The sequence below is a fragment of the Bubalus kerabau genome, chromosome 6 (genome assembly GCF_029407905.1).
Source record: "Bubalus kerabau isolate K-KA32 ecotype Philippines breed swamp buffalo chromosome 6, PCC_UOA_SB_1v2, whole genome shotgun sequence".
Classification (NCBI taxonomy): Eukaryota; Metazoa; Chordata; class Mammalia; order Artiodactyla; family Bovidae; genus Bubalus; species Bubalus kerabau.
Window position 1 is genome coordinate 63,003,968 of NC_073629.1, and position 21,600 is coordinate 63,025,567.

The 21,600-nt window shown below is 35.2% G+C and overlaps 1 protein-coding gene across 8 annotated transcripts in view; it reads right to left on the reverse strand.

The window, feature by feature from the left end:
* ADGRL2 (adhesion G protein-coupled receptor L2) overlaps positions 1-21,600 on the reverse strand; it is a 199,173-nt gene that overhangs the window by 67,541 nt on the left and 110,032 nt on the right. For all 8 annotated transcript variants that reach the window (XM_055585353.1, XM_055585357.1, XM_055585356.1 and 5 more), the window contains one exon: positions 19,122-19,335. In XM_055585353.1, the coding sequence (XP_055441328.1) occupies positions 19,122-19,335 (214 nt within the window). The remainder of the gene's footprint in view (positions 1-19,121; positions 19,336-21,600) is intronic.

Genomic DNA, 21,600 nt, shown 5'->3' on the forward strand with positions numbered 1-21,600 from the left:
GGGATAACATGAAACTGATACCTTCCATAATCATTCTGTATTAGGAATTAAAACCACAAAGTATGCATTCTTTAATATTTATAGTTAAATTTGCATCTCCGAAACTCAAAAACAACCCCTCAAAAATTCCACATTAATTACTAAAATAAGGTTTTTGAAATGGCAATGCTGATTTTCTAAAAACAACTCTCTATGTTTTAGGAACCTTTGAAATTCCTTGCAGTTTTTACTGGACCTTGGGGTCAGTTTAATGCAAATTAGGCTGGACTCAGAGCCTTATTAATCCAGTATAAAATCTCTTGTTTGTTGAAATGCATATTCAACAAAAATGCACTTGCTTTTAATAGCAAAATAAGAAATATTTATTTACAAAGCATGCCACTGAGACTGGTTCATTCACAGGGTCATCAGGTCTAACTACTTAATGAAAAGAACAAGATAATTTAAGTGAGGATAAAAACTATAAATATTTGAAGTACTTTAAAAATACTGCTTCTGAGTCCAAATTTTCAAGACCTCTGCTTTTAATAATTCAAAAAATTATGACCTGTATCAATTAAGAACAATTATTTATAAAAATGTTAACCTACTATAGTTTGTACGTGCAGAAGCTATCACATTTTTTTAACAAGGGAAATGGGAAATCACTATGGGATGACCTAGTTAGATTAAATTAGCAAGAAACTTGTTACCAGACCATATAAAAGACACAGCATAATAAGACATGACCTTGCAGAGCCTTGGAGCCAATCTATGATGTTTTTCCTTTCTATAACCCTTGCTAATTATCTGCAAAGTTACAGACCCTTTTGTCATGGGTTATTTTTCCTCAAATTGTGAGGGGATTTTTGGTTCCTAAATATTTAATTAGTCTTGTTATGATATGAGAATTGTTGTATATTTCAAGCATTTTGATTTTCATACTCTATTCCTTCTAATTATCCTCAGATTTAGACTGGTCATCCAAAATCTTTGCCTTCTGTAATTATTTACTTCTTAAAGATCATTCCGTGAAGAAATATTTTCACCCTTATGGCTCTTCTTTTCCACAAATGGCTTTTCTGGTCTGTTAATTGCCCGCTCAGAGGATTAGAGTTTGAAATAATGCAAAAGAACATGCAACTAAAAGGAGTTTTAGAGGGCAAAATTGCGTAAACTAGATTTTTGTTGTTCCTATTTTAAATTCACCTTAAAGATAACACCCTTGGTTTAGATGTGATTTTGACAAAGAGGAAAATTATGCCATAAATATTTTTTTCTGCCTCCTAAGATGTTTCATGAGATGTCATTTATTCAGTATTATAAATCTCTGCATATAAAAGAAATTCATCTCTAGTCTAATTGACAGCTAATAAATTTCTTCTTTTACAGACCTCACTTTGATTACAGCACAGCAGCTAATGTTCACACAACTTCCTATGTAATCAAAATGAAAGCACAGAAACAAATTCATAAGACTTTTGGTGATGTGGCTTTAAAAAATCTACTATCTATGCAAAAGTAATGTCAAAAAATACAATTTTTGTTAAAGTATTTAAAATTGACTCAGGAAATTTTTTTTTGTTTTTTATTAAAATGACTACATTCTGTAAGTGCTCATTTTTTTTTTTTAATCAAGAGGCAAGAAAGCACTGCTGTTCTTTACCCAAAATGAATTCTTTCAGTAAGAAATCTTTCACAACTTTTAGTACATTCTTTCCTCATCAAACTTGTTTTTCAGTTAAATGCACTTTTTATTACTTTTATTTTACAGTAATTTATTTTCCTCATGCAACTTATAAAGCTTATAAAAAGTATATAGAAATGTATTGTGTAAAAGGGGGATGAAAAAGCAAAAGTGAGCAGTATCTTAATAATATGAACTGAACTGATACATTAATGCTGGAGGACAGGGAAATACATTGTGTTAATGGTCAACAAAGGGATAACTCTCGGAAAACAAAATGCTATGCAATTATTCTGCAAGTCATGAATCTTTTTTATTAATTATGTGGTCTAACTTTGTGCCTGATAAAAAACATAATCTTGTTATCCTTATGTTATTCTAATTTAAAAAGATGCATCTGAACTGAATTCTCACAGAAAACACTGTCTATACACTTCTTGAGCTATTTTTCCTTTATGGAAGAACCATTTGAAGAATCTTTTCTCTGAGGGTAGAGCATTTTTTGAACTGAGGACACCAGACTAATAGTCTGAGCATCTCCTATATTCCAACTCACAGTGATGCCCTTAATGCAAGCCAAAGAAGAAACACACATTTGCAAGAAGCATCTGCTAAGGAAGAGGAAGAAAAGGCTAGCACATCAACTATTCTGGCCAAACAGTATTCAATTCTTCCCCATTTACACGAACCTGAAGTGATCTTTCTCTCCTTTCCCTATGGCAGTAACTGTCTATATAATTAATTTGGCAATTAATCATATTCTGCTTTGTGGCTCTATTCTATATTTTGTATAAAATTGTTATTTAACTCACCAGTATTTTCCATGTTTAAAATTAAGCTGTAAACTCCTTATGTTTTTGTTTATATTCTTTTTCAAATACCCCCAAAGAGTGTTAGGCACTTCATTGTATCAGTTCTCATACCATGAATGCCTTCAGCTGTTTCTAGGACCCTAGTCTTATCTCCTCAGTTAGATGTTGTTAGGCTTCTTTTAAATTCCTTGGAATGCCTAGTCCTATTTAGGGCAAAAAGTGCTCACTCAGTAACTACTTCCTAAATTGGAATTCTCATCCCTCTATGTTTTACTGAGGGTTTTTTAATTGAAGGAACAACTGAATATCTCCTGTTGGTACATACTAATGTCATTTACATTAATAAAAACTGCAGAAATTTTGTAGAGATGTTTACCTAAGTATTCTGTAAGACAAGAGATGAAAAACAATAAAAACAAAAGCCTGGAACCACAGATTCATGGGATACTCAGCAGTAGAGCAGGTGCAGAAGGCTAAAAACAATCTTTAATACCCATAATCTGAATATAAACAATCAAATTCATCAGAGAATTATAAAGAGGTGGATACTCTGTGGTTCATACACTCTCAAAATTAATGGAGTCTCACCTAACTGATAAATATATGGCAAATTTCACTGGCTTACTTCTGATAAATCAGAACTAATCTTTAATCATGACAAAATATTCATAATCTAATCCTTTTATCAAATTGACTATCACTGCAGGAGTCTCCTGTGTTTGCACAATTAAAAACCCCATGTTAGCTGTATATAATAAGGCATTACATTTGATGCAAATCCTTTTCTATTGAAAGAAGTGCCAAGCTGACAGCAGGAAGTAGCTGATAAGAAAGCAACAAGGCATTGCTGATGGCATTCTCGATAACCGAACACCTACCCATAAGCATTCAGTCTACAGTGTATTACCAAAAGTGCTCATTTTTTAAAAAAGCACAGATCAAGGCAAGTGCCCTCTGCTACATCTCAGTCACAAAGGCAAAAAATTACCTAAAATCAGATAGATAAATGATAGATACCTAAACTGATAGAAAGAAAGAAAGGATGGAAGGAAGGAAAAGATAATTTTATATCCACTGGTGGTTCCAGTACTAGAAACAGTAATACAAGACATTATCTGCTGCTATACCCCAGTTACAGAATTACCTACAATTTTGAAAGCACAGTTATACACTTATTATACCACATCCAAACAAAATCTAAGAAGCAGAAAATAAACATATGGATATGAAATTATGTTTTACCATTCTCTGTAAGTGAAACTTTGTTGTTCTCAGAGTCCATATGAAGGGCTTAAAACCCTAGTGCTATTTTTCTATATTACAGAGTTTAAAATTTTAAATATAATATTTTATGTAACTATTTAATTTTAAGAAATATATAAAGAACCCAATCTTTGAAAAATCCTTTCCTCTGTAGTCTAATTGCAAGAAGAGAATTTAGAATACCCCAAAGGAAGGAGAACATTAATAAGATGCGGTGTGAGAAAGTTTAAAAAAGTGAGGACAGAAGTTGTATAACTCCTTTAATAGACCTACTCAGTACTCCCTCAACATTTTCCTACCTCACTACATTGCACATCACTTTCCTTTCTCTATCAGTTTTTAGAAATCTACTGTGCTATCTGAGGTATCAGAGTGATTTCTGTATGTATCTCATCTTCTTTACAGATTACAATATCTTGGAAGGGGGAGCATATGCTTTAAGCATCTTTGAACCACATGGCTAGCACTGTGCTTTATTCTAAAATGTACTGACTTCAGAAACGCCAGTGTGTACACTTAAAAATATATATATTCTTACCAATTGTTCCCAAATATCTTAGCGTGTTTGACACATTAGTTTGCCCACCACACAACTCAGTAATTATTTGGAAGCATAAATCAATGAATGAAAGATAATTTTCAGAAGTGAAGCATAGTTCTATAACCATGTAAAACTCTGATTTACATGGTTTGCTTAAGTTTCTAACAGTTGAAGGCAGAAGGCTTCCATTCCATGTAACATTCCTAGCCTAAATTAGCTTCATATCAGTAACTAAGCTCAGTTCATCGTGAAAGCTCAGTTCATCATGAAAGCTCAGATTATCATGAAAGCTCAGATCATCATGACCTATAAAATGTTAGACTCAAGAGTTTTAAATACCACTAACACCATGTAAAGGCTTTGGGAGTACAGGGCTGTGTGCTGTGAAACAGCAACACTGCTCTTCTGAAAGCTAACATGCCCTCTTAGGCCACAGATATAAACAGGGTAAGCATACTCAACAATGAATGACCAGGAAAACACCTTTATCACTGCAGATTAAAGATAAAATATCTACCTAATTATATTGTACACATTAAAATGAGGTGGATGAAACTGGAGCCTATTATACAGAGTGAGGTAAGCCAGAAAGAAAAATACCAATACAGTAATACTAACGCATATATATGGAATTTAGAAAATGGTAATGATAACCCTGTATGCGAGACAGCAAAAGAGACACAGATATATAGAACAGTCTTTTGGACTCTGTGGGAGAGGGAAAGGGTGGGATGATTGGGAGAATGGCATTGAAACATGTATAATATCATGTAAGAAAGGAATTGCCAGTCCAGGTTCGACAGGATGCTTGGGGCTGGTGCACTGGGATGACCCAGAGGGATGGTACGGGGAGGGAGGTGGGAGGGGGGGCTCAGGATGGGGAACATGTGTATACCCGTGGCGGATTTATGTTGATGTATGGCAAAACCAATACAATATTGTAAAGTAATTAGCCTCCAATTAAAATAAATAAATTTAAATTAAAAAAAATAAAATCTACTGCTATTTTTGGATTTTAATGTCTTACAAAAAATACAGCTAAATACAAGATTATCTGTAAATCTGTATCTGAAGTTGCACATTTTATAGCCAGTTTTAGAATTATTTTTATTTACAAAAAGTAGTCTAATACTTAAAATAGTACATTCACACATAACACTACATATTTTGTTGGAAGTAATAGTTTATTAAATATACTTGATGTCATTATTATGAAAAAGAAACACTGGAAGATCTTGCTACTGCTCTTATCTTTGACCCTTTAGCTCTTCCATTTTAGCACCTTCATTACTGTCAAGATACCATTAGAATGTCTGCCCACTTTTACATCCCTACATCCTGGACAACAAAAAAATCTTCTGGGTTCAATCAGTAATACTTTCCTTTTGTATTCAACTAAAACGCAGAATAGCATCACATAGGTCAGAATATTATCTTTATTAAAAAAAAAGGACAAGATGACAAAAGATAAACTTTAGAATGTAAAATGTCATGTTTTAGACATGAATTGGGCATTTTTAAAATGTGGTTTAAACTGTTTTAGTTTTTAATTGTCAGACTTCTTTAATATCTGTAACCAATACCACTAATAGGACTTGTTTTTAATAATTACTATTACTACCTTTCTTAGGTTGGGTAACACGGGAAGCAAAATTTGAGCCACAGTCTCTGAGATGCTTATCATGTCCTTAGAACTATCAGTGAAGCCTTAAGTGAAGCAGGATTAGGTAGTCTGAGAAGTACAATTTGGCTGCAAATAAAGGCCTAGCAAATTCCTCAGGGTGGGAGCTCTGAGGTTGGGAGAGCTCTTCAGGAATGTGTTAAAATGCAGCAAAAATGAGGAAGCCAACCTTTGGCACTCTGGCATTCAGTGGACTTCCTCTAGGGAGAAGGATTTATATCCCTTTAGCCCATGGCAGTTCCTGGGCAGGGACTCACTTTGAGCCCCTCTGCAGGCAACTCCCTTGGCAGCTGAGGGGGAAAATGGCCTGGTCTGAAGCGGGAATCTAGGGGGCATACCATAATATCCACTGCAATGCTGTAACTGTAAAGAGTTTAATGGACTGTTTGCAAAAACAGTTCTTTTACTACCACTTCTCATTTTCATGGTTTTTATTGTATTTTATCTTCTTGTACACACTGACATGTCAATCCTGTTTACTAAGCGATATTCAATGGGTTTCCTATGGAGCAATGAACCTTAACAGGCAGTTTTTAATTGGCCCACATAGGAAACCACATTACTATTAATTCCACAGCTACAGCATAAAATAAAACCAATGCTTCTCAAACTCTAGAGCAATTACACCTCTCGGCTATTTGGCTAACTCTGCTTCATGATACCCAATGCAGTTAATTATATTTTTTGATGTTAACAGTCTCTGTCAGTCTCAAGCATAACTTCTCTTTGATGAATATTTAAATTATATTTGAATAAAAATAATCTTGGTTACATTTCATATTCAGTAATCATCACAGCTTAATAAAGGTCTACTTGTCAAGGGTTGAAAGAAACTGAAATGCACATATAAAGGTTCTAAACCAAAGCATCAGATAATATATTTGCAACGACCATAATCTATATCTCGACCCAACATACCTGATTATATACAGTTTTAAAAGGTATAGACTCACCCACACAATAACTTGCAGCTAGACTTCAAAAGTTACTTATAAACAGTCTTTCAGATTATATACACAGAATTCCATTAATTAACAATGATAACATCTTAGGACTGTGTCATAAAATAATTTAATGTGTGGAATAAAATGAGAAAATTTTTAAATGTGATAGAAAATTCAGAATTCATTCTCTTCCATCCTCTTGTTGTATTGTTTTGAAAAGTTCTGAGAGTAAAACTAAAAACAAACCTTGGATTTATCAAAAGATTTTTGATGATGTTATAGAAATCCACTGAAATCATTATTAATCATTTAATGATTACTATGAAATCATCATAATTTAAAAATTATGTTTTCTGTTACATAAAGGTTTTAATAGGGGTCGGAAGTGGGGGTGAAGGAAATTTCCGAAACTGGGAAACTGGACAGTGGAAAGAAAATATAAAAACAAAGCCCATTAGTATAATTTCTTGAGTGCTTGTTTAAACCTCATATAGCTTAAAACTCCCTTAGTTTATATTATAATAGAAATGCTTCAAACCAAGCATTTAACAAAAAATGTAAAAATGTTAATGTTTTCCTATCTCAGCCCTTTTATTGAATGAATACATATTTTGCTATCTACTTAATTAAATTAATAAACTGATTTGTTAAAATTGTAACTTTTCAATTTCTCCTTTCAAACCCTAAATCTTTGGAATATAAAGGAGACAAAATAAAATACAATTAAAAAGAAAGAAATATCCTGAAATGCACACATTAACCTAAGACTGTATAGTGGAAAAGTGTGCCAATTTCTAGTAACACATTATAAATAAAAATAGGAGTGGATTCTAGTTTATATATAAGGTCTACATCTTATAAAACAGGGTTACCACTTTAAGAAAAAAATTACAAGTAGAAAATACAGTACCAAAGTGAATAATTATTTAGGAAAAAAAGGGAAAGCACAACAAACATCACTAATTTTTAAAAGCCTACAAGTATCACAGTAACAAACCACAGAAAACTAAAATAACATTTTAATAATTTAATTGCTTTCCATTCATTTAAAATACTTTCCTTAATATTTTTTTCACCAAATATCTCAAGAACGTCTCTTCACAATTTCATAGTATTACTTTCTATAATTTTTCTTTTCCATCTAAACTGCGGATCAAAATTTATTTTTCATTATTAATGGTTTGGATACATTAAGTAAACACCTACAATGTGCTCATATTCATTGAAATGCTAATAGTCTGTGCTCCACAAACACAGGTATTCTGATAGATTTTGTTTTATATGATAGTCATTAAAAAAAGAGAACAGTATGGTGCATTTATAATTGTACATACTACCTTTGATCTGTTCTCTATGTTCTGTATATAATCCAGGAAAAATATACAGAAAAGAACTTCAGTTTTGATTAGTTAGCAATAAGAACCAAATCTCCCGCTTGCAGTTTTACACATTTAATGACTAAAAGAATTTTATATTCTAGCTTTCGATTCCATACATTTTAAACATTATTCCTCTACCACCTGACATATATTACATGTCCCATAGGACACATTCAAATTGTAATATGATATCTGACCTTCCACCAAAGAGCCTCTTGATGAAAGTGAAAGAGGAGAGTGAAAAACTTGACTTAAAACTCAACATTCAGAAAACTAAGATCATGGCATCCAGTTCTATCACTTCATGACAAACAGATGGGGAAACAATGGAAACAGTGACAGACTTTATCTTTTTGGGCTCCAAAATCACTGTAGATGGTGACTGCAGCCATGAAATTAAGATGCTTGCTTCCTGGAAGAAAAGACATTACTTTACCGACAAAGGTCAGTCTAGTCAAAGCTTGGTTTTTCCAGTAGTCATGTATGGATGTGAGAGCTGGACTATATAGACAGCTGAGCGCCAAAGAACTTTTGAACTGTGGTGTTGGAGAAGACTCTTGAGAAGTCCCTTGGACTGCAAGGAGATCCAACCAGTCCATTCTGAAGGAGATCAGCCCTGGGATTTCTTTGGAAGGAATGATGCTAAAGCTGAAACTCCAGTACTTTGGCCACCTCATGCGAAGAGTTGACTCATTGGAAAAGACTCTGATGCTGGGAGGGATTGGGGGCAGGAGGAGAAGGGGACAACAGAGGATGAGAAGGCTGGATGGCATCACCGACTCGACAGACGGGAGTTTGAGTGAACTCTGGGAGTTGGTGATGGACAGGGAGGCCTGGCGTGCTGCGATTCATGGGGTCGTAAAGAATTGGACACGACTGAGCAGCTGAACTGAACTGAAGTGACATGCAAAGAATGTGTTCAATTAGATATATCAGTAACAGCTTTAATGGTTATTTACTGTACTAAGGTTCAAGAGTTTGTATTGTAACCTCCCAATCCTTGGACAAAGAGAGGTGTTTGTAATTCCATTTAGATGTCTTAAAACAAACTAAGCCAAGAGAGAAAGAATTAGCGCAAATCCATCACTCAACAGAAAATAACCTAAATACATCACATAGATGATGAGTTAGTAGTATTAATTTATTTTTCCCCACATGCATTTTATCTTAATGTAAAACGGTTGATAAACTTGACACCACAGATAAAAACACTTAGGATAAACAGCATAAAGGTAAGACTGCAGTTTCTCAGAAATGCAGGCTTAAACCCTATGAGAATGAATAGGTTCACTGAATAAATATACTAAGCAAGAGAAAGCCATGAAATTAAAAGACGCTTACTCCTTGGAAGGAAAGTTATGACCAACCTAGATAGCATATTCAAAAGCAGAGACATTACTTTGCCAACAAAGGTTCGTCTAGTCAAGGCTATGGTTTTTCCTGTGGTCAAGTATAGATGTGAGAGTTGGACTGTGAAGAAGGCTGAGCACGAAGAATTGATGCTTTGGAACTGTGGTGTTGGAGAAGACTCTTGAGAGTCCCCTGGACTGCAAGGAGATCCAACCAGTCCATTCTGAAGGAGATCAGCCCTGGGATTTCTTTGGAAGGAATGATGCTAAAGCTGAAACTCCAGTGCTTTGGCCACCTCATGCGAAGAGTTGACTCATTGGAAAAGACTCTGATGCTGGGAGGGATTGGGGGCAAGAGGAGAAGGGGACGACAGAGGATGAGATGGCTGGATGGCTTCACTGACTCGATGGACATGAGTCTGTGTGAACTCCGGTAGTTGGTGATGGACAGGGAGGCCTGGCGTGCTGCGATTCATGGGGTCGCAAAGAGTCGGACACCACTGAGCGACTGATCTGATCTGAAGCAAGAGAAGGGTACCCCTGACTAGCAAGTATGGATAATAATACAAAAATAAAATATGCCAACCCCTAAAATATTATAAAACATCGAATTAGATAAGGCAGATTTAGCTAATTTTTCCCACTAAAAATTAATATGAAAGGGATATAAATATCTTAGACAGGTTTTAAGTTTATCAATACCTATAAAGAGATCAGGGAACAAAGAAATAAAACCTCCTTCATATAGCTCTGCCTTGCACATAAAGTTTCTTTATAAAGACTGAACCATCAGTATAAAATTGGAAAGGGTTTTATGTCAAGGAGAGCATGCCTACACTGAAATCTATAATCATGAAGTTAGCCAGAGAACACTTGTAGAACTGCAACTGGAATTTAATGAATTTTCTTGTTTAACTTCTGACAATCTTCTAACATCCATCAGTTGTCATACGAGGGTTTTGTGTGGAACTATGTGTGCATTTAAGTATCTCCTTTCTTTAAATATTTTATACACAGTATCTGTTAGTATACTTGAAAATAGAAGTATATATACAAATCCTAGATAACAGAATTATTTTAAAATGATTATTAAATATTATTTAAAATCAATTTTCATGCAACTAGGATATTAATGAGGTTCCAGGTATAGATAGATACTTTGAGGTTTTAGCCTCTGAGATGAATAATTCAACCTTTTTCAAGGTTCACAAAGTAAAAAGAGGGTATCATATTGCCCATTTCTTCCCAAAGATATTTTAAAAATAAGTGAGGAGAATATATGTGCTACAAATGTGAATGAGTGCTTTGACTACAATGACAGTTGACTTTTCAGTGTGAAATGAGAGAACTACAGTATGATGAGTCCCAAATTTCTCAGCAGTTCCAACAATCTGTTATTCAATAACTCTCTTAAAATAGAAGCAATGGGCTACGTTTTTTCCTTCATAAAAAGGGTCCCTAGTTGTCTGTCCTGCTTCATAGCAAGAAGAGAGGTGAAAAAGTCAATGTGCGCATTTTTTCAGTCTCATTCTATGACCTACTATAACTGAAGAATCATGGAACAGAAAACAAAAAAGTAATGCACATATATATAAAATGACACCTTTTATCAAATGCACATGCACACAAGAAATCATCACCGTTTGAATTGCTATTGTATTAACAATGTTAAAATGCAATTATCATATTTAAAGATAATAGGTTGGGGCATTGAAAAGTTTAAAAGAAGAAAATTCAAGGATACAGAAGTTATTGAATGGAGTACAGGATGGGAATACATTAATCTGGTCCCTACTCATCAAGCTTACTTTCATCATCCCAAACTTTTTAGACAAGATCTAGGCTCTGAAATCAGTTTTGTCTCTTACTTAATTTATTAAATTGTTCCCATGTTCAAAAAGTTAGACTTTTTTCCCTTAAGTTAAGAATCTCTGAACTGTACTCCTACTTCATTAATCTAGTGTTTATTCCTTTCTTGGATGCCTGTGACTGTAGAGTAGTACCTAATTCTTCTGGTCTATGCAAGGCTGAATGCTACTTTGCCGATTTCCATGCTGAAACTCTCCTATCCTGAAAATCCTAATATGTTCTTTTATTTAAGTAGAATAAAATTCTTCAGCATCAACAGGGGAAAAAATGAATCTCTCTTACACTTTAGTGCTGTCTTGTGGCTTAGATGGTAAAGCGTCTACCTGCAATGCAGGAGACCCAGATTCGATCCCTGCGTCGGGAAGATCCCCTAGAGAAGGAAATGGCAACCCACTCCAGTACTCTTACCTGAAAAACTCCATGGACTGTCACCTGAGGAGCCTGGTAGGCAACAGTCCATGGAGTCACGAAGAGTTGGACACAACTGAGCGACTTCACTTCACTTCACTATGAGACATTACCCTCCTGTTCTCATTCTGGTTTCCTAGATGGTATCTTTACCTTTTCCCCTTAAGTGTAGGGGTTCTCTAGAGCTTTTGCACATACCAACTGCATAACCTCTGTACTGTCATCTATTCAGCTAAAACTACCAACCTTACATTTATGTTTGCTTCATATGTATGTTCTTCTTTCAACACTCTTTTGAGTGCCAGATCTGTATTAACAATGGATCGCTTAACTACTTATTTATATTCCACCAGGTTTCCCAACTTAGAGGAATTTAAATTGGTAGTTTAACAACCAAAAATATAATCAATTTTATTTAATAAGAGACCTACTGAAGTTGTTCTATGAGATTCTATCCAGTTGGTATCCATAAGTGGGCTTAAAAAAATTGGCTAAAATCTTAAAAAGTATCAGGCTAGTTCCCTAAGCCTAGGGCACTATTTTACTTTCCTTGGGTAATTTCCACACAAACAAAAGGACTTATCTTGGAATCAGTTACCCAAAATATACCTTTCCCACCACAGGGAAAAACTGAGGAATATTTTTACCATATTCTCAAGGGCGGTACAGATGACTTTTAGAACCTCTCTGCAATGAGAAGGGTACACTGATGTACATCTAATAGTATGAGTTCAGATTCTGAAAAACTGAACCTACCTATGCCCATTTGGAGAAGGCAATGGCACCCCACTCCAGTACTCTGGCCTGGAAAATCCCATGGACGGAGGAGCCTGGTAGGCTGCAGTCCATGAGGTCGCTAAGAGTCAGACATGACTGAACGACTTCACTTTCACATTTCACTTTCATACATTGGAGAAGAAAATGGCAACACACTCCAGTGTTCTTGCCTGGAGAATCCCAGGGACAGGGGAGCCTGGTGGGCTGCCGTCTATGGGGTAGCACAGAGTTGGACACGACTGAAGCGACTTAGCAGCAGCAGCAGCATGCCCATTAACCCAATATTTATTATTTTTTTTAAATGCAGTAAACATTTACATGCTTTCTCACTTTCCGATCTCTTGACCAGAGTGCTAAAACAAACGTTAAGGGCAACTGCAAACCATAATCTAAGGCAACAGACTACCTGGATGAGAACTGGCAAATTCTTAGAGTGAAGAAATGAACAGAGACAGTTATAAAAAATTAACAAAAGAGTAACTTAGAAACAAATTTAGCACATCGCTTTAACTAGATTGTACCCAATGCTACAAACAAACACTATTTTTAGCAAAATTCTAATTTACTTATTCACCAAATGCTTTCGAGTATTTGATGAGTAGTAAGAGGGTTTTTGTTTTATTTGCCTTAATGAATTCAAAGTGTTGAAACTATTTCATATTTAAGTGAACTCACAACAATTATCTTCACAGTGCTAAAATTATCTCTAATGGTGATTATTTTATACAGTATTAAAACACTTATCATTTAAGAAAGAGTTTTATTTCTTACTTTTCAGGATAAGCCATTCAATATACTTAAAAGATAACAGAATTAGTTACTAAAAAAGCCTTGGTTGCATAGTTTTAAATAAGCAGGAAATATAAAATGGAGAATAAATAACAATTATTAATACTTTTACCACAAAGAATTACAAGTGTATTTATTTAGTTGACTCTTAACTGGTGAAGTGATGACAGTGAGGAAGGCAGGTAGGAAAGCCTTGAAGTAAAATATAAACATATTTACATGGCATTGAAATTCCTGTGTTATCTATTATTATATGCAAAAAGTGGGGAGTTTCAAATACAATAGAAAAAAAAAATCTTTCCAAAAAGGAATTTCCCACATTAAAGAAAAAAAGTCTGATTTTAAAAATTATTAACATATCTTTTGATGATTATAAGTGGAAAATTTTTGCCAAATTATTAGGATTTGGTGAAAAAGCTCTTACTTTATTTGTAAATACTGAAAGAATATCTTTAAAAAGGGACAAGTATTCTACATAGTCAATACTTATTCTGTAATATTTCAGTTGCAAAAATATTGTCTACCTATTTTTCTCACAGTTATTTGAAACTATGTAACAATCAGATATGGTAGACTTCCTTTAGGGTTTTTAATCTAACAAACACAGAATGGAGTACAGATAAATTATCACTGTGAAACTCATTATTTAAGTCATCTTAACACTGTATTCCTTGTCAATAAAATGTTAACATTTTAATCGTCACTGTGTTGATTACATAGTTATAAAGCCACTAATTGGAGAAGGCAATGGCAACCCACTCCAGTACTCTTGCCTGGAAAGTCCCATAGATGGAGGAGCCTGGTAGGCTGCAGTCCATGGGGTCGTGAAGAGTCGGACATGACTGCGCGACTTCACTTTCACTTTTCACTTTCATGCATTGGAGAAGGACATGGCAACCCACTCCAGTGTTCTTGCCTGGAGAATCCCAGGGATGGGGAGCCTGGTAGGCTGCCGTCTATGGGGTCGCACAGAGTCGGACACGACTGAAGCGACTTAGCAGCAGCAGCAGCAAAGCCACTAATATAATAAAACAAATTAAAAATAGAGTTTCTATAGGCAGTGTTAGAACTCTTTATTTTCACTAATATACCATAAATTGATTAGAAATTTTCCTAACAAGGAGACAGCAGTACCCTTTCACAGGATTTAAATATGCACAAATTTTAGTTTCATTAAAATGTGTCATCAGGGTTTCCCTGGTGGCTTAGTGGTAAACAATTTGCCTGCTAATGCAGGAGACATGGGTTCGATCTCTGTTCCAGGGAGATTCCACAGGCCATGGGGCAACTAAATCCATGTGCCACAACTACTGAGCCCATGCTCTAGAGCCTGTTCTCTGCAACAAGAGCAGCCACTGAAATGAGAGGCCCATGCACTGCAACTAAAGAGTAGCTCCTGCTTGCCACAACCAGAGAAAAAAGTTCAACCAGCAACAAAGACCCAGCCCAGTGAAAATTAAAAAAAAAAAAAAAAAGTACTGTAAAAAAGTAGCCCTGCTTTTATAATATAATAAAACAATGAAAATTACTTGCTATCTTATTTTGTACATTTACTATAACATGTCATTATATTTATATTTAGAAGTAGGATAAGGCTTATGTGTTGTGATAGATACTCAACCATGTATTTAAATGTATAAACTCATAAACAAAAGTTACCTACAATGTACAATTCCTCAGAGCCAGGTCTTTCAGATTCTCTTTGTACTAACTCCCACTGCTTTTTGCCTGCCAGGCTAATAAAAATATGTAATTATACATAATCATTTTTCACTTCCTATTTCTCTCTGGCATAATTTTAGATGTTCATCTCATATCACTACCACTGAACAGTAGAATCAACATGTAAATGTCCACCTAATATAGGCGGTTCCCAATTTTTGAAATGCTATGTGCAAATTGTTCTATTACTATCTTATTGGAGCACAGAATTCATTCCTCCAAAGAAGGTAAATTATGTTTTGCAGTTTGTTTCACAAGCTAGATTTCAAATCTAACATAGTCTATAAAGGACTTTTGTGCAAAAAAAAAAGCAACATTTATGCAGTGCCATTTCTGCAAATAAGATTTTACCTTTTTTTAATAACTACTGTTTTCAAACTAATAATAAAAACATTTTGATGGAAATCTTTCAGAAGTATTATATATTCTCTTGTTTATTAAAAATATCTTGATCAGTATCAACATTAACAAAAAAACCTACTTACTAAAATGTGCTATCAATAAAAATATGTTAATATGTATTCTGTATGAAATTAGAGATTTTACAACAATTTGTACCCATATTCTTAGGGACTGGATTTTTTAAAAAATAGTTTTTCCGTTATTTCCTTCATTGCTCTTATCACATTTGGATGTTTTCATTGTGCCTACACTCATCAGACCCCAAAAATCTACTGTTCTACTTTAAGATAGACTATGACAACCTACTTCAGTACTCTTGTCTGGAAAATCCCATGGGCGGAGGAGCCTAGTAGGCTGCAGTCTATGGGATCGCTAGAGTTCGGACACAACTGAGTGACTCCACTTTCACTTTTCACTTTCATGCATTGGAGAAGGAAATGGAAACACACTCCAGTGTTCTTGCCTGGAGAAGCCCAGGGATGGGGGAGCCTGGTGGGCTGCCGTCTATGGGGTCACACAGAGTCGGACATGACTGAGGCGACTTAGCACAGCAGCAGCAGCAGCATATAAGCTATAAAACTGGACAAAAGATTGTTTTCAGTGGAGGAAGAGTCAGGAGGAGAGAGTGAAGGCTTTGAACAGAAAGATAAAGGGCTTTCCTAGTATTTTTTCTTAAAAAATCCAAAATCATTAATGTATAATAAACTCTGTCAAACTTGTTTTCCATCAGTTTTTATGTTCTGCTGCTGCTGCTAAGTCACTTCAGTTGTATCTGACTCTGTGCAACCCCATAGACGGCAGCCCACCAGGCTCCCCTGTCCCTGGGATTTTCCAGGCAAGAGCACTGAAGTGGGTTGCCATTTCCTTCTCCAATGCATAAAAGTGAAAGTGAAAGTGAAGTTGCTCAGTCGTGTCCGACTCCTAGAGACCCCATGGACTGCAGCCCATCAGGCTCCTCTGTCCATGGGGTTTGCCAGGCAAAAGCACTGGAGTGGGTTGCCATTGCCTTCTCCTTTTATGTTCTAAATAACAGGAAATGCTGGATATTACTGTCTTAGTTCAATCATAACTAAATCTTCTTTTAATATCTTACATATAAGAAAACTCTAATTAAGATGCCACGAGTACTAAACAAAACAAAAAAAGATGCCAAGAATTAGGTAATCTGTGTTATGGCAGAGAAAGTCCATAAACATTGGCAGCAGTTTTTCATATTCCATTTACTTGTAGGAAGGTAACTCTCCAGTTAAGAGATACCATTCATACGTTTTATAGTTTATAATACTTTCCAGTACATCAATCTTAAAACACAAAATTAACCAATTGTATATTACCCAAATGTCTTTCTGTCTTCTTTCCTTCTCTTTTTCCATCTATCTTCCTTCCTTCCTTCTTTCCATTCTCTCTCTATCTCTATCTATTTTCTCTCTTGGCTTTCCTGGTGGCCCAGTCAGTATAGAATCCACCTGCAACATACAAGACCCAGGTTCAATCCATGGGTCAGGAAGATCTCCTGAAGAAGGAAATGGCTACCCACTCCCGTATTCTTGCCTGGGACAGAGGGGCTTAGCAGGCTATAGTCCATGGAGTCACAAAGAGCCAGATAAGACCTGACGACTAAACTATCACCATTTTCTATCTATCTGTCTATCAATCAAGAGAGAGAGAGAGAATGAGCACTACTGAGTTTTCTTAGCTTTCATAATGTGTTGTTTTTATCTTGTTTGCTTTTTTTAAAACTGAGCATTAATACAAGTCATCGGTTGAGAGGAAATATTTGCAAAAGACATATGTAATAAAGGATTCTTATCCAAAATATATTTATTAAAAAAAAACTCTTAAAGGGAATTCTCTGCTGGTCCAGCGGTTGGCACTCCATGCTTCCATAGCAGAATGCATGGATTCGATTCCTGGTTGGGGAACTGTGGTCCTGCAGGCCTTGCAGCACAGCCAAAAAAAATTAAAAGTAAAAATAAAAAATCTCTTAAAGCTAAACAATAAGAAAACAACCCAATTAAAAAAGTGGAAAGGACCAGAACAGACACTTCACTAATAAACATAAATAAATGGCGAGTATGTATATTCAGAGATGTTCAACATGATATGTCATTGCATGCATATGTGCTAAGTGGCTTCAGTTATGTCTGACTCTTTGCGACCCCATGGACTACAGCCTGCCAGGCTCATCTGTCCATGGAATATCAGGCAAGAATACTAAGAGTGAGTTGCCATTTCTTCCTCCAGATTATCTTCCTGACCCAGGCATAGAACCTATGTCTCCTGTGTCTCCGACATTGGCAGGTGTATTCTTTACTGCTGAGCCACCTGGGAAGCACTCACTGCATGCAAAACATTAACAACAATAAGTGTTGGTGAAGCTACGGCGCACCCTTCATTCATTGTCAACGGGAATGAAAAACGGTACAGCGACTTTAAAAGACATTTTGACAGTTTCTTACAAAACTAAATACACTCCTACCATAAGACCCAACAAATGATGCTTCTTGGTACTTGCCCAAATGAACAGAAAACTTATGTCCATACAAAAACCTGAACAGATGTTCATAGAAGCTTTATTCCTAATTGCCAAAACTTGGAAGCAATCAACAAGTCCTTCAGTAAGTGAATGGATAAACGGAGTACATCCAGACTATGGAATATTATTTAACACTTTAAAAAAAATGAGCTTTTAAGCCATGAAAAGACATGGAGGAAACTTAAGTGCATATTACTATGTGAAAGAAACCAATCTGAAAAGGTTACATACTGCATGATTCCAACTATATATACGACATTCTAGAAGAGGCAAAACTTTAAGAAAATAGTAAGATCAGAGGTTGCTAGGGGCAGATGGAGGGAGGAATGAGTAGATGGGACACAGGATTTTTAGATCAAAATGTTCTGTATGATATTATAGTGGTAGATAAGGGTCACTATAAATTTTTCAAAACCCACAGAATGTACAACAGCAAGAGTGAACCCTAATGCAAACGGAGGATTTGGGGTGATAATGATGTGTCAATGTGAGCTCATCTATTGTAACAAATGTAACACTGTGGTAAGGGATGTCGGGATGTAAATGGTTAAGGAAGTTGCACATGTGTGCAAATGGAATATGATAATTCTGTGTACCTTCTGCTAATTTTTGCTGAAAAATGAAGTTTACTCATTAAAAAAATTAAGAAGCAATTACTGCTAAAGATAGAGACACTGAAACATTCTTGATATTATAAAATATTTCAAAATTTTGAAGTCTTAAAAAACAAGACTATATTTTGATTACTCTTTATTGTATGATATATAAAAATGTATAATAATTGAGTCTATGTCATTATCTATGTCGATGTATAAATATGTCAATCTATATAAAATGGAAATCAACATTAGTAAGGAAACCCTAACTCAGTTTAATGAATAGGCTGAGATATGGACAGTATCCATCCAGTATGGAATTATGATAACACTTTCACTAATTTGGATGTTGTAGCTAAAATTGGATATTAACACATGAACGTTTACCTTTGAGTCATAATTTTGAAGGCATCTGGGAGGTAGCAGTCTGTATTCTCCATCTGAAATGGGTCAGCATCACAAATCTTGTCATCTGTCCGACCATAATTAGCACTCTCAATCATTATAACATCACTGCCTGGACATCGCAGATCTATAGAATAACCTTCACAGGATAATTCTCGACGAACTAACCCAAATGGTAAAGCTGCTCTGCTGAAACCTTAAAAAAGAAAAAAAAAAGTTAAAATGAACTAATGTATGAAGTATATTATTTTAATAAATTATATTCAAGAAATATTAGTCACATCTATATCTGAGAGGTATCAAACAAAGTATGTTTTTCAAACCATCCATTCATACATTAATTAATTAATTGCTGGGATCTTAACTATGAATCAGCAATTTATTTCTAGATTTTTAAAATATATCTTTAGCTAGAGTATTCATTTTATAAGAATTTTAAATTACTTTAATAAAGTATTTTCTTATTAGCCTAGTCACATTTGGAAACTAAGTGGCTCTTTCTGAGTAAATCCAAACAAAACAACACATTTGATCAATCAATTTAAAAAGAATGACAAGATTAACAAATACAGAATGCAATATTTAATAAAGGAACACTTAGATTTATAAATGAAATCAAAGCTGTGTTACAAAGGACAATGGTGTATATTATGTTGCTAATGTACACATATTAATTGCTGTTATGTTGATTATCTTAAAATACATTTGTCTTCAGTTCAGTTCAGTCACTCAGTCATGTCTAACTCTTTGCGACCCATGAACTGCAGCACGCCAGGCCTCCCTGTCCATCACGAACTCCTGGAGTTAACCCAAACTCATGTCCATTGAGTCCGTGATGCCATCTAACCACCTCATTCTCTGTCGTTCCCTTCTCCTCCTGCCTTCAAACTTTCCCAACATCAGGGTCTTTTCAGGTGAGTCAGCTCTTTGCATCAGGTGGCCAAAGTCTTCCATTTAAGAACACATTTTAATCATTCTTCAGTTCACACCAAAAACTTCTGCTAAGCTGCTAAGTCACTTCAGTCGTGTCTGACTCTGTGCGACCCCATAGATGGCAGCCCAGCAGGCTCCCCCATCCCTGGGATTCTCCAGGCAAGAACACTGGAGTGGGTTGCCATTTCCTTCTCCAATGCATGAAAGTGAAAAGTAAAAGTGAAGTCGCTCAGTCATGTCTGACCCTCAGCGACCCCATGGACTGCAGCCTACCAGGCTCCTCCATCCATGGGATTTTCCAGGCAAGAGTACTGGAGTGGGGTGCCATAACTTCTACATTGACCCAATTTCTTATTTCAGTTCTCTAACTTGTTGCCATCTATAGCATTCCTGTTATAAAAGATAAGCATTAATTTTAGTATTTTTTATCTCTATAAATTATTTTACATCACATAAGCCTTCCCTCACATCCCTTTTTACTAGAAAAAAAATTAAAATGATATTAAGAAGTAAAGTGTTCCAAAACATAAACCTTCAAGTTGAAAAACTAGGTTCTGCCCAGGTCAATCCAATTCAAAAATCTGTTCGCTTTAACTACTGTACAACACCTCTCACTAAATGAACAAAACTAAGTGTCCTGGATAAACAAACATGCATCTTCTTTCTAAGATGCAAATAATCCTGCAAAAGGATTACTGGGTCACACGTTGGTATCATTTAGGAAATGAGCAATTCTGAAACCTGACTGAGTTCTCAGTTCTAATGAGAAAACAAAATGTAATTGAAATGGAGAGACATGAAAAGGACACAGTTTAGAGCACAAAAGTCTTCAGAGGATTGAGGCAAACATCAACCTTAGTAGGTTTTTACTAAGAAGATTTATGGTCTTATGACACTTCGCCTTAAATCTTAAGTGTTCTCTTTCCTAAAGTCTTGCTCAAAATCAGGTGGGAGAGCAAGAATTTAGGAAAGCGAACACTTATGATTTAAGACAATGAACATCATAGTATTCAATACTATGAAGAAGCTGACAGAAGCTGACACTTATTTGTGTGACGAAAAATGCTGTGTGAAAATTCAAACAAGTGACATCATATAAAATTTGGGAGCAGAGCATATTTTAAAAGCAGAGATGATTTGTAATTGTAATTCCTGTAGATCATATTTTTAGAGAATATTACAAATGAGAACGTGTTATTGTAAGAACGTGTTATTCTGGCTTGGAGTCAAAATTCATAAGTTGTAGTATTTGTCAAAAATATAGAACTCATTCTGAAGCACTGTGGTTCAGCTTTAATTTTTGTTGATGATAGTTTGCAGGATTATAGTCATGATTCTAAGTGAATTTTATTCTGCTTTTGAAAGATATTTGAAAAATGGCAGAAGTCTGGCTGTTAGTTCAGGTAAAAGATTTTTAAGCCTTAATATTAGTCATCCAAAAAGGTAAAGTATGAAAAAGAAAAGGAAAAAAATTGAAAGATGTAAACAATTTACTAATGTAGATTTCCAATACAGAGTCTTCTGAAAA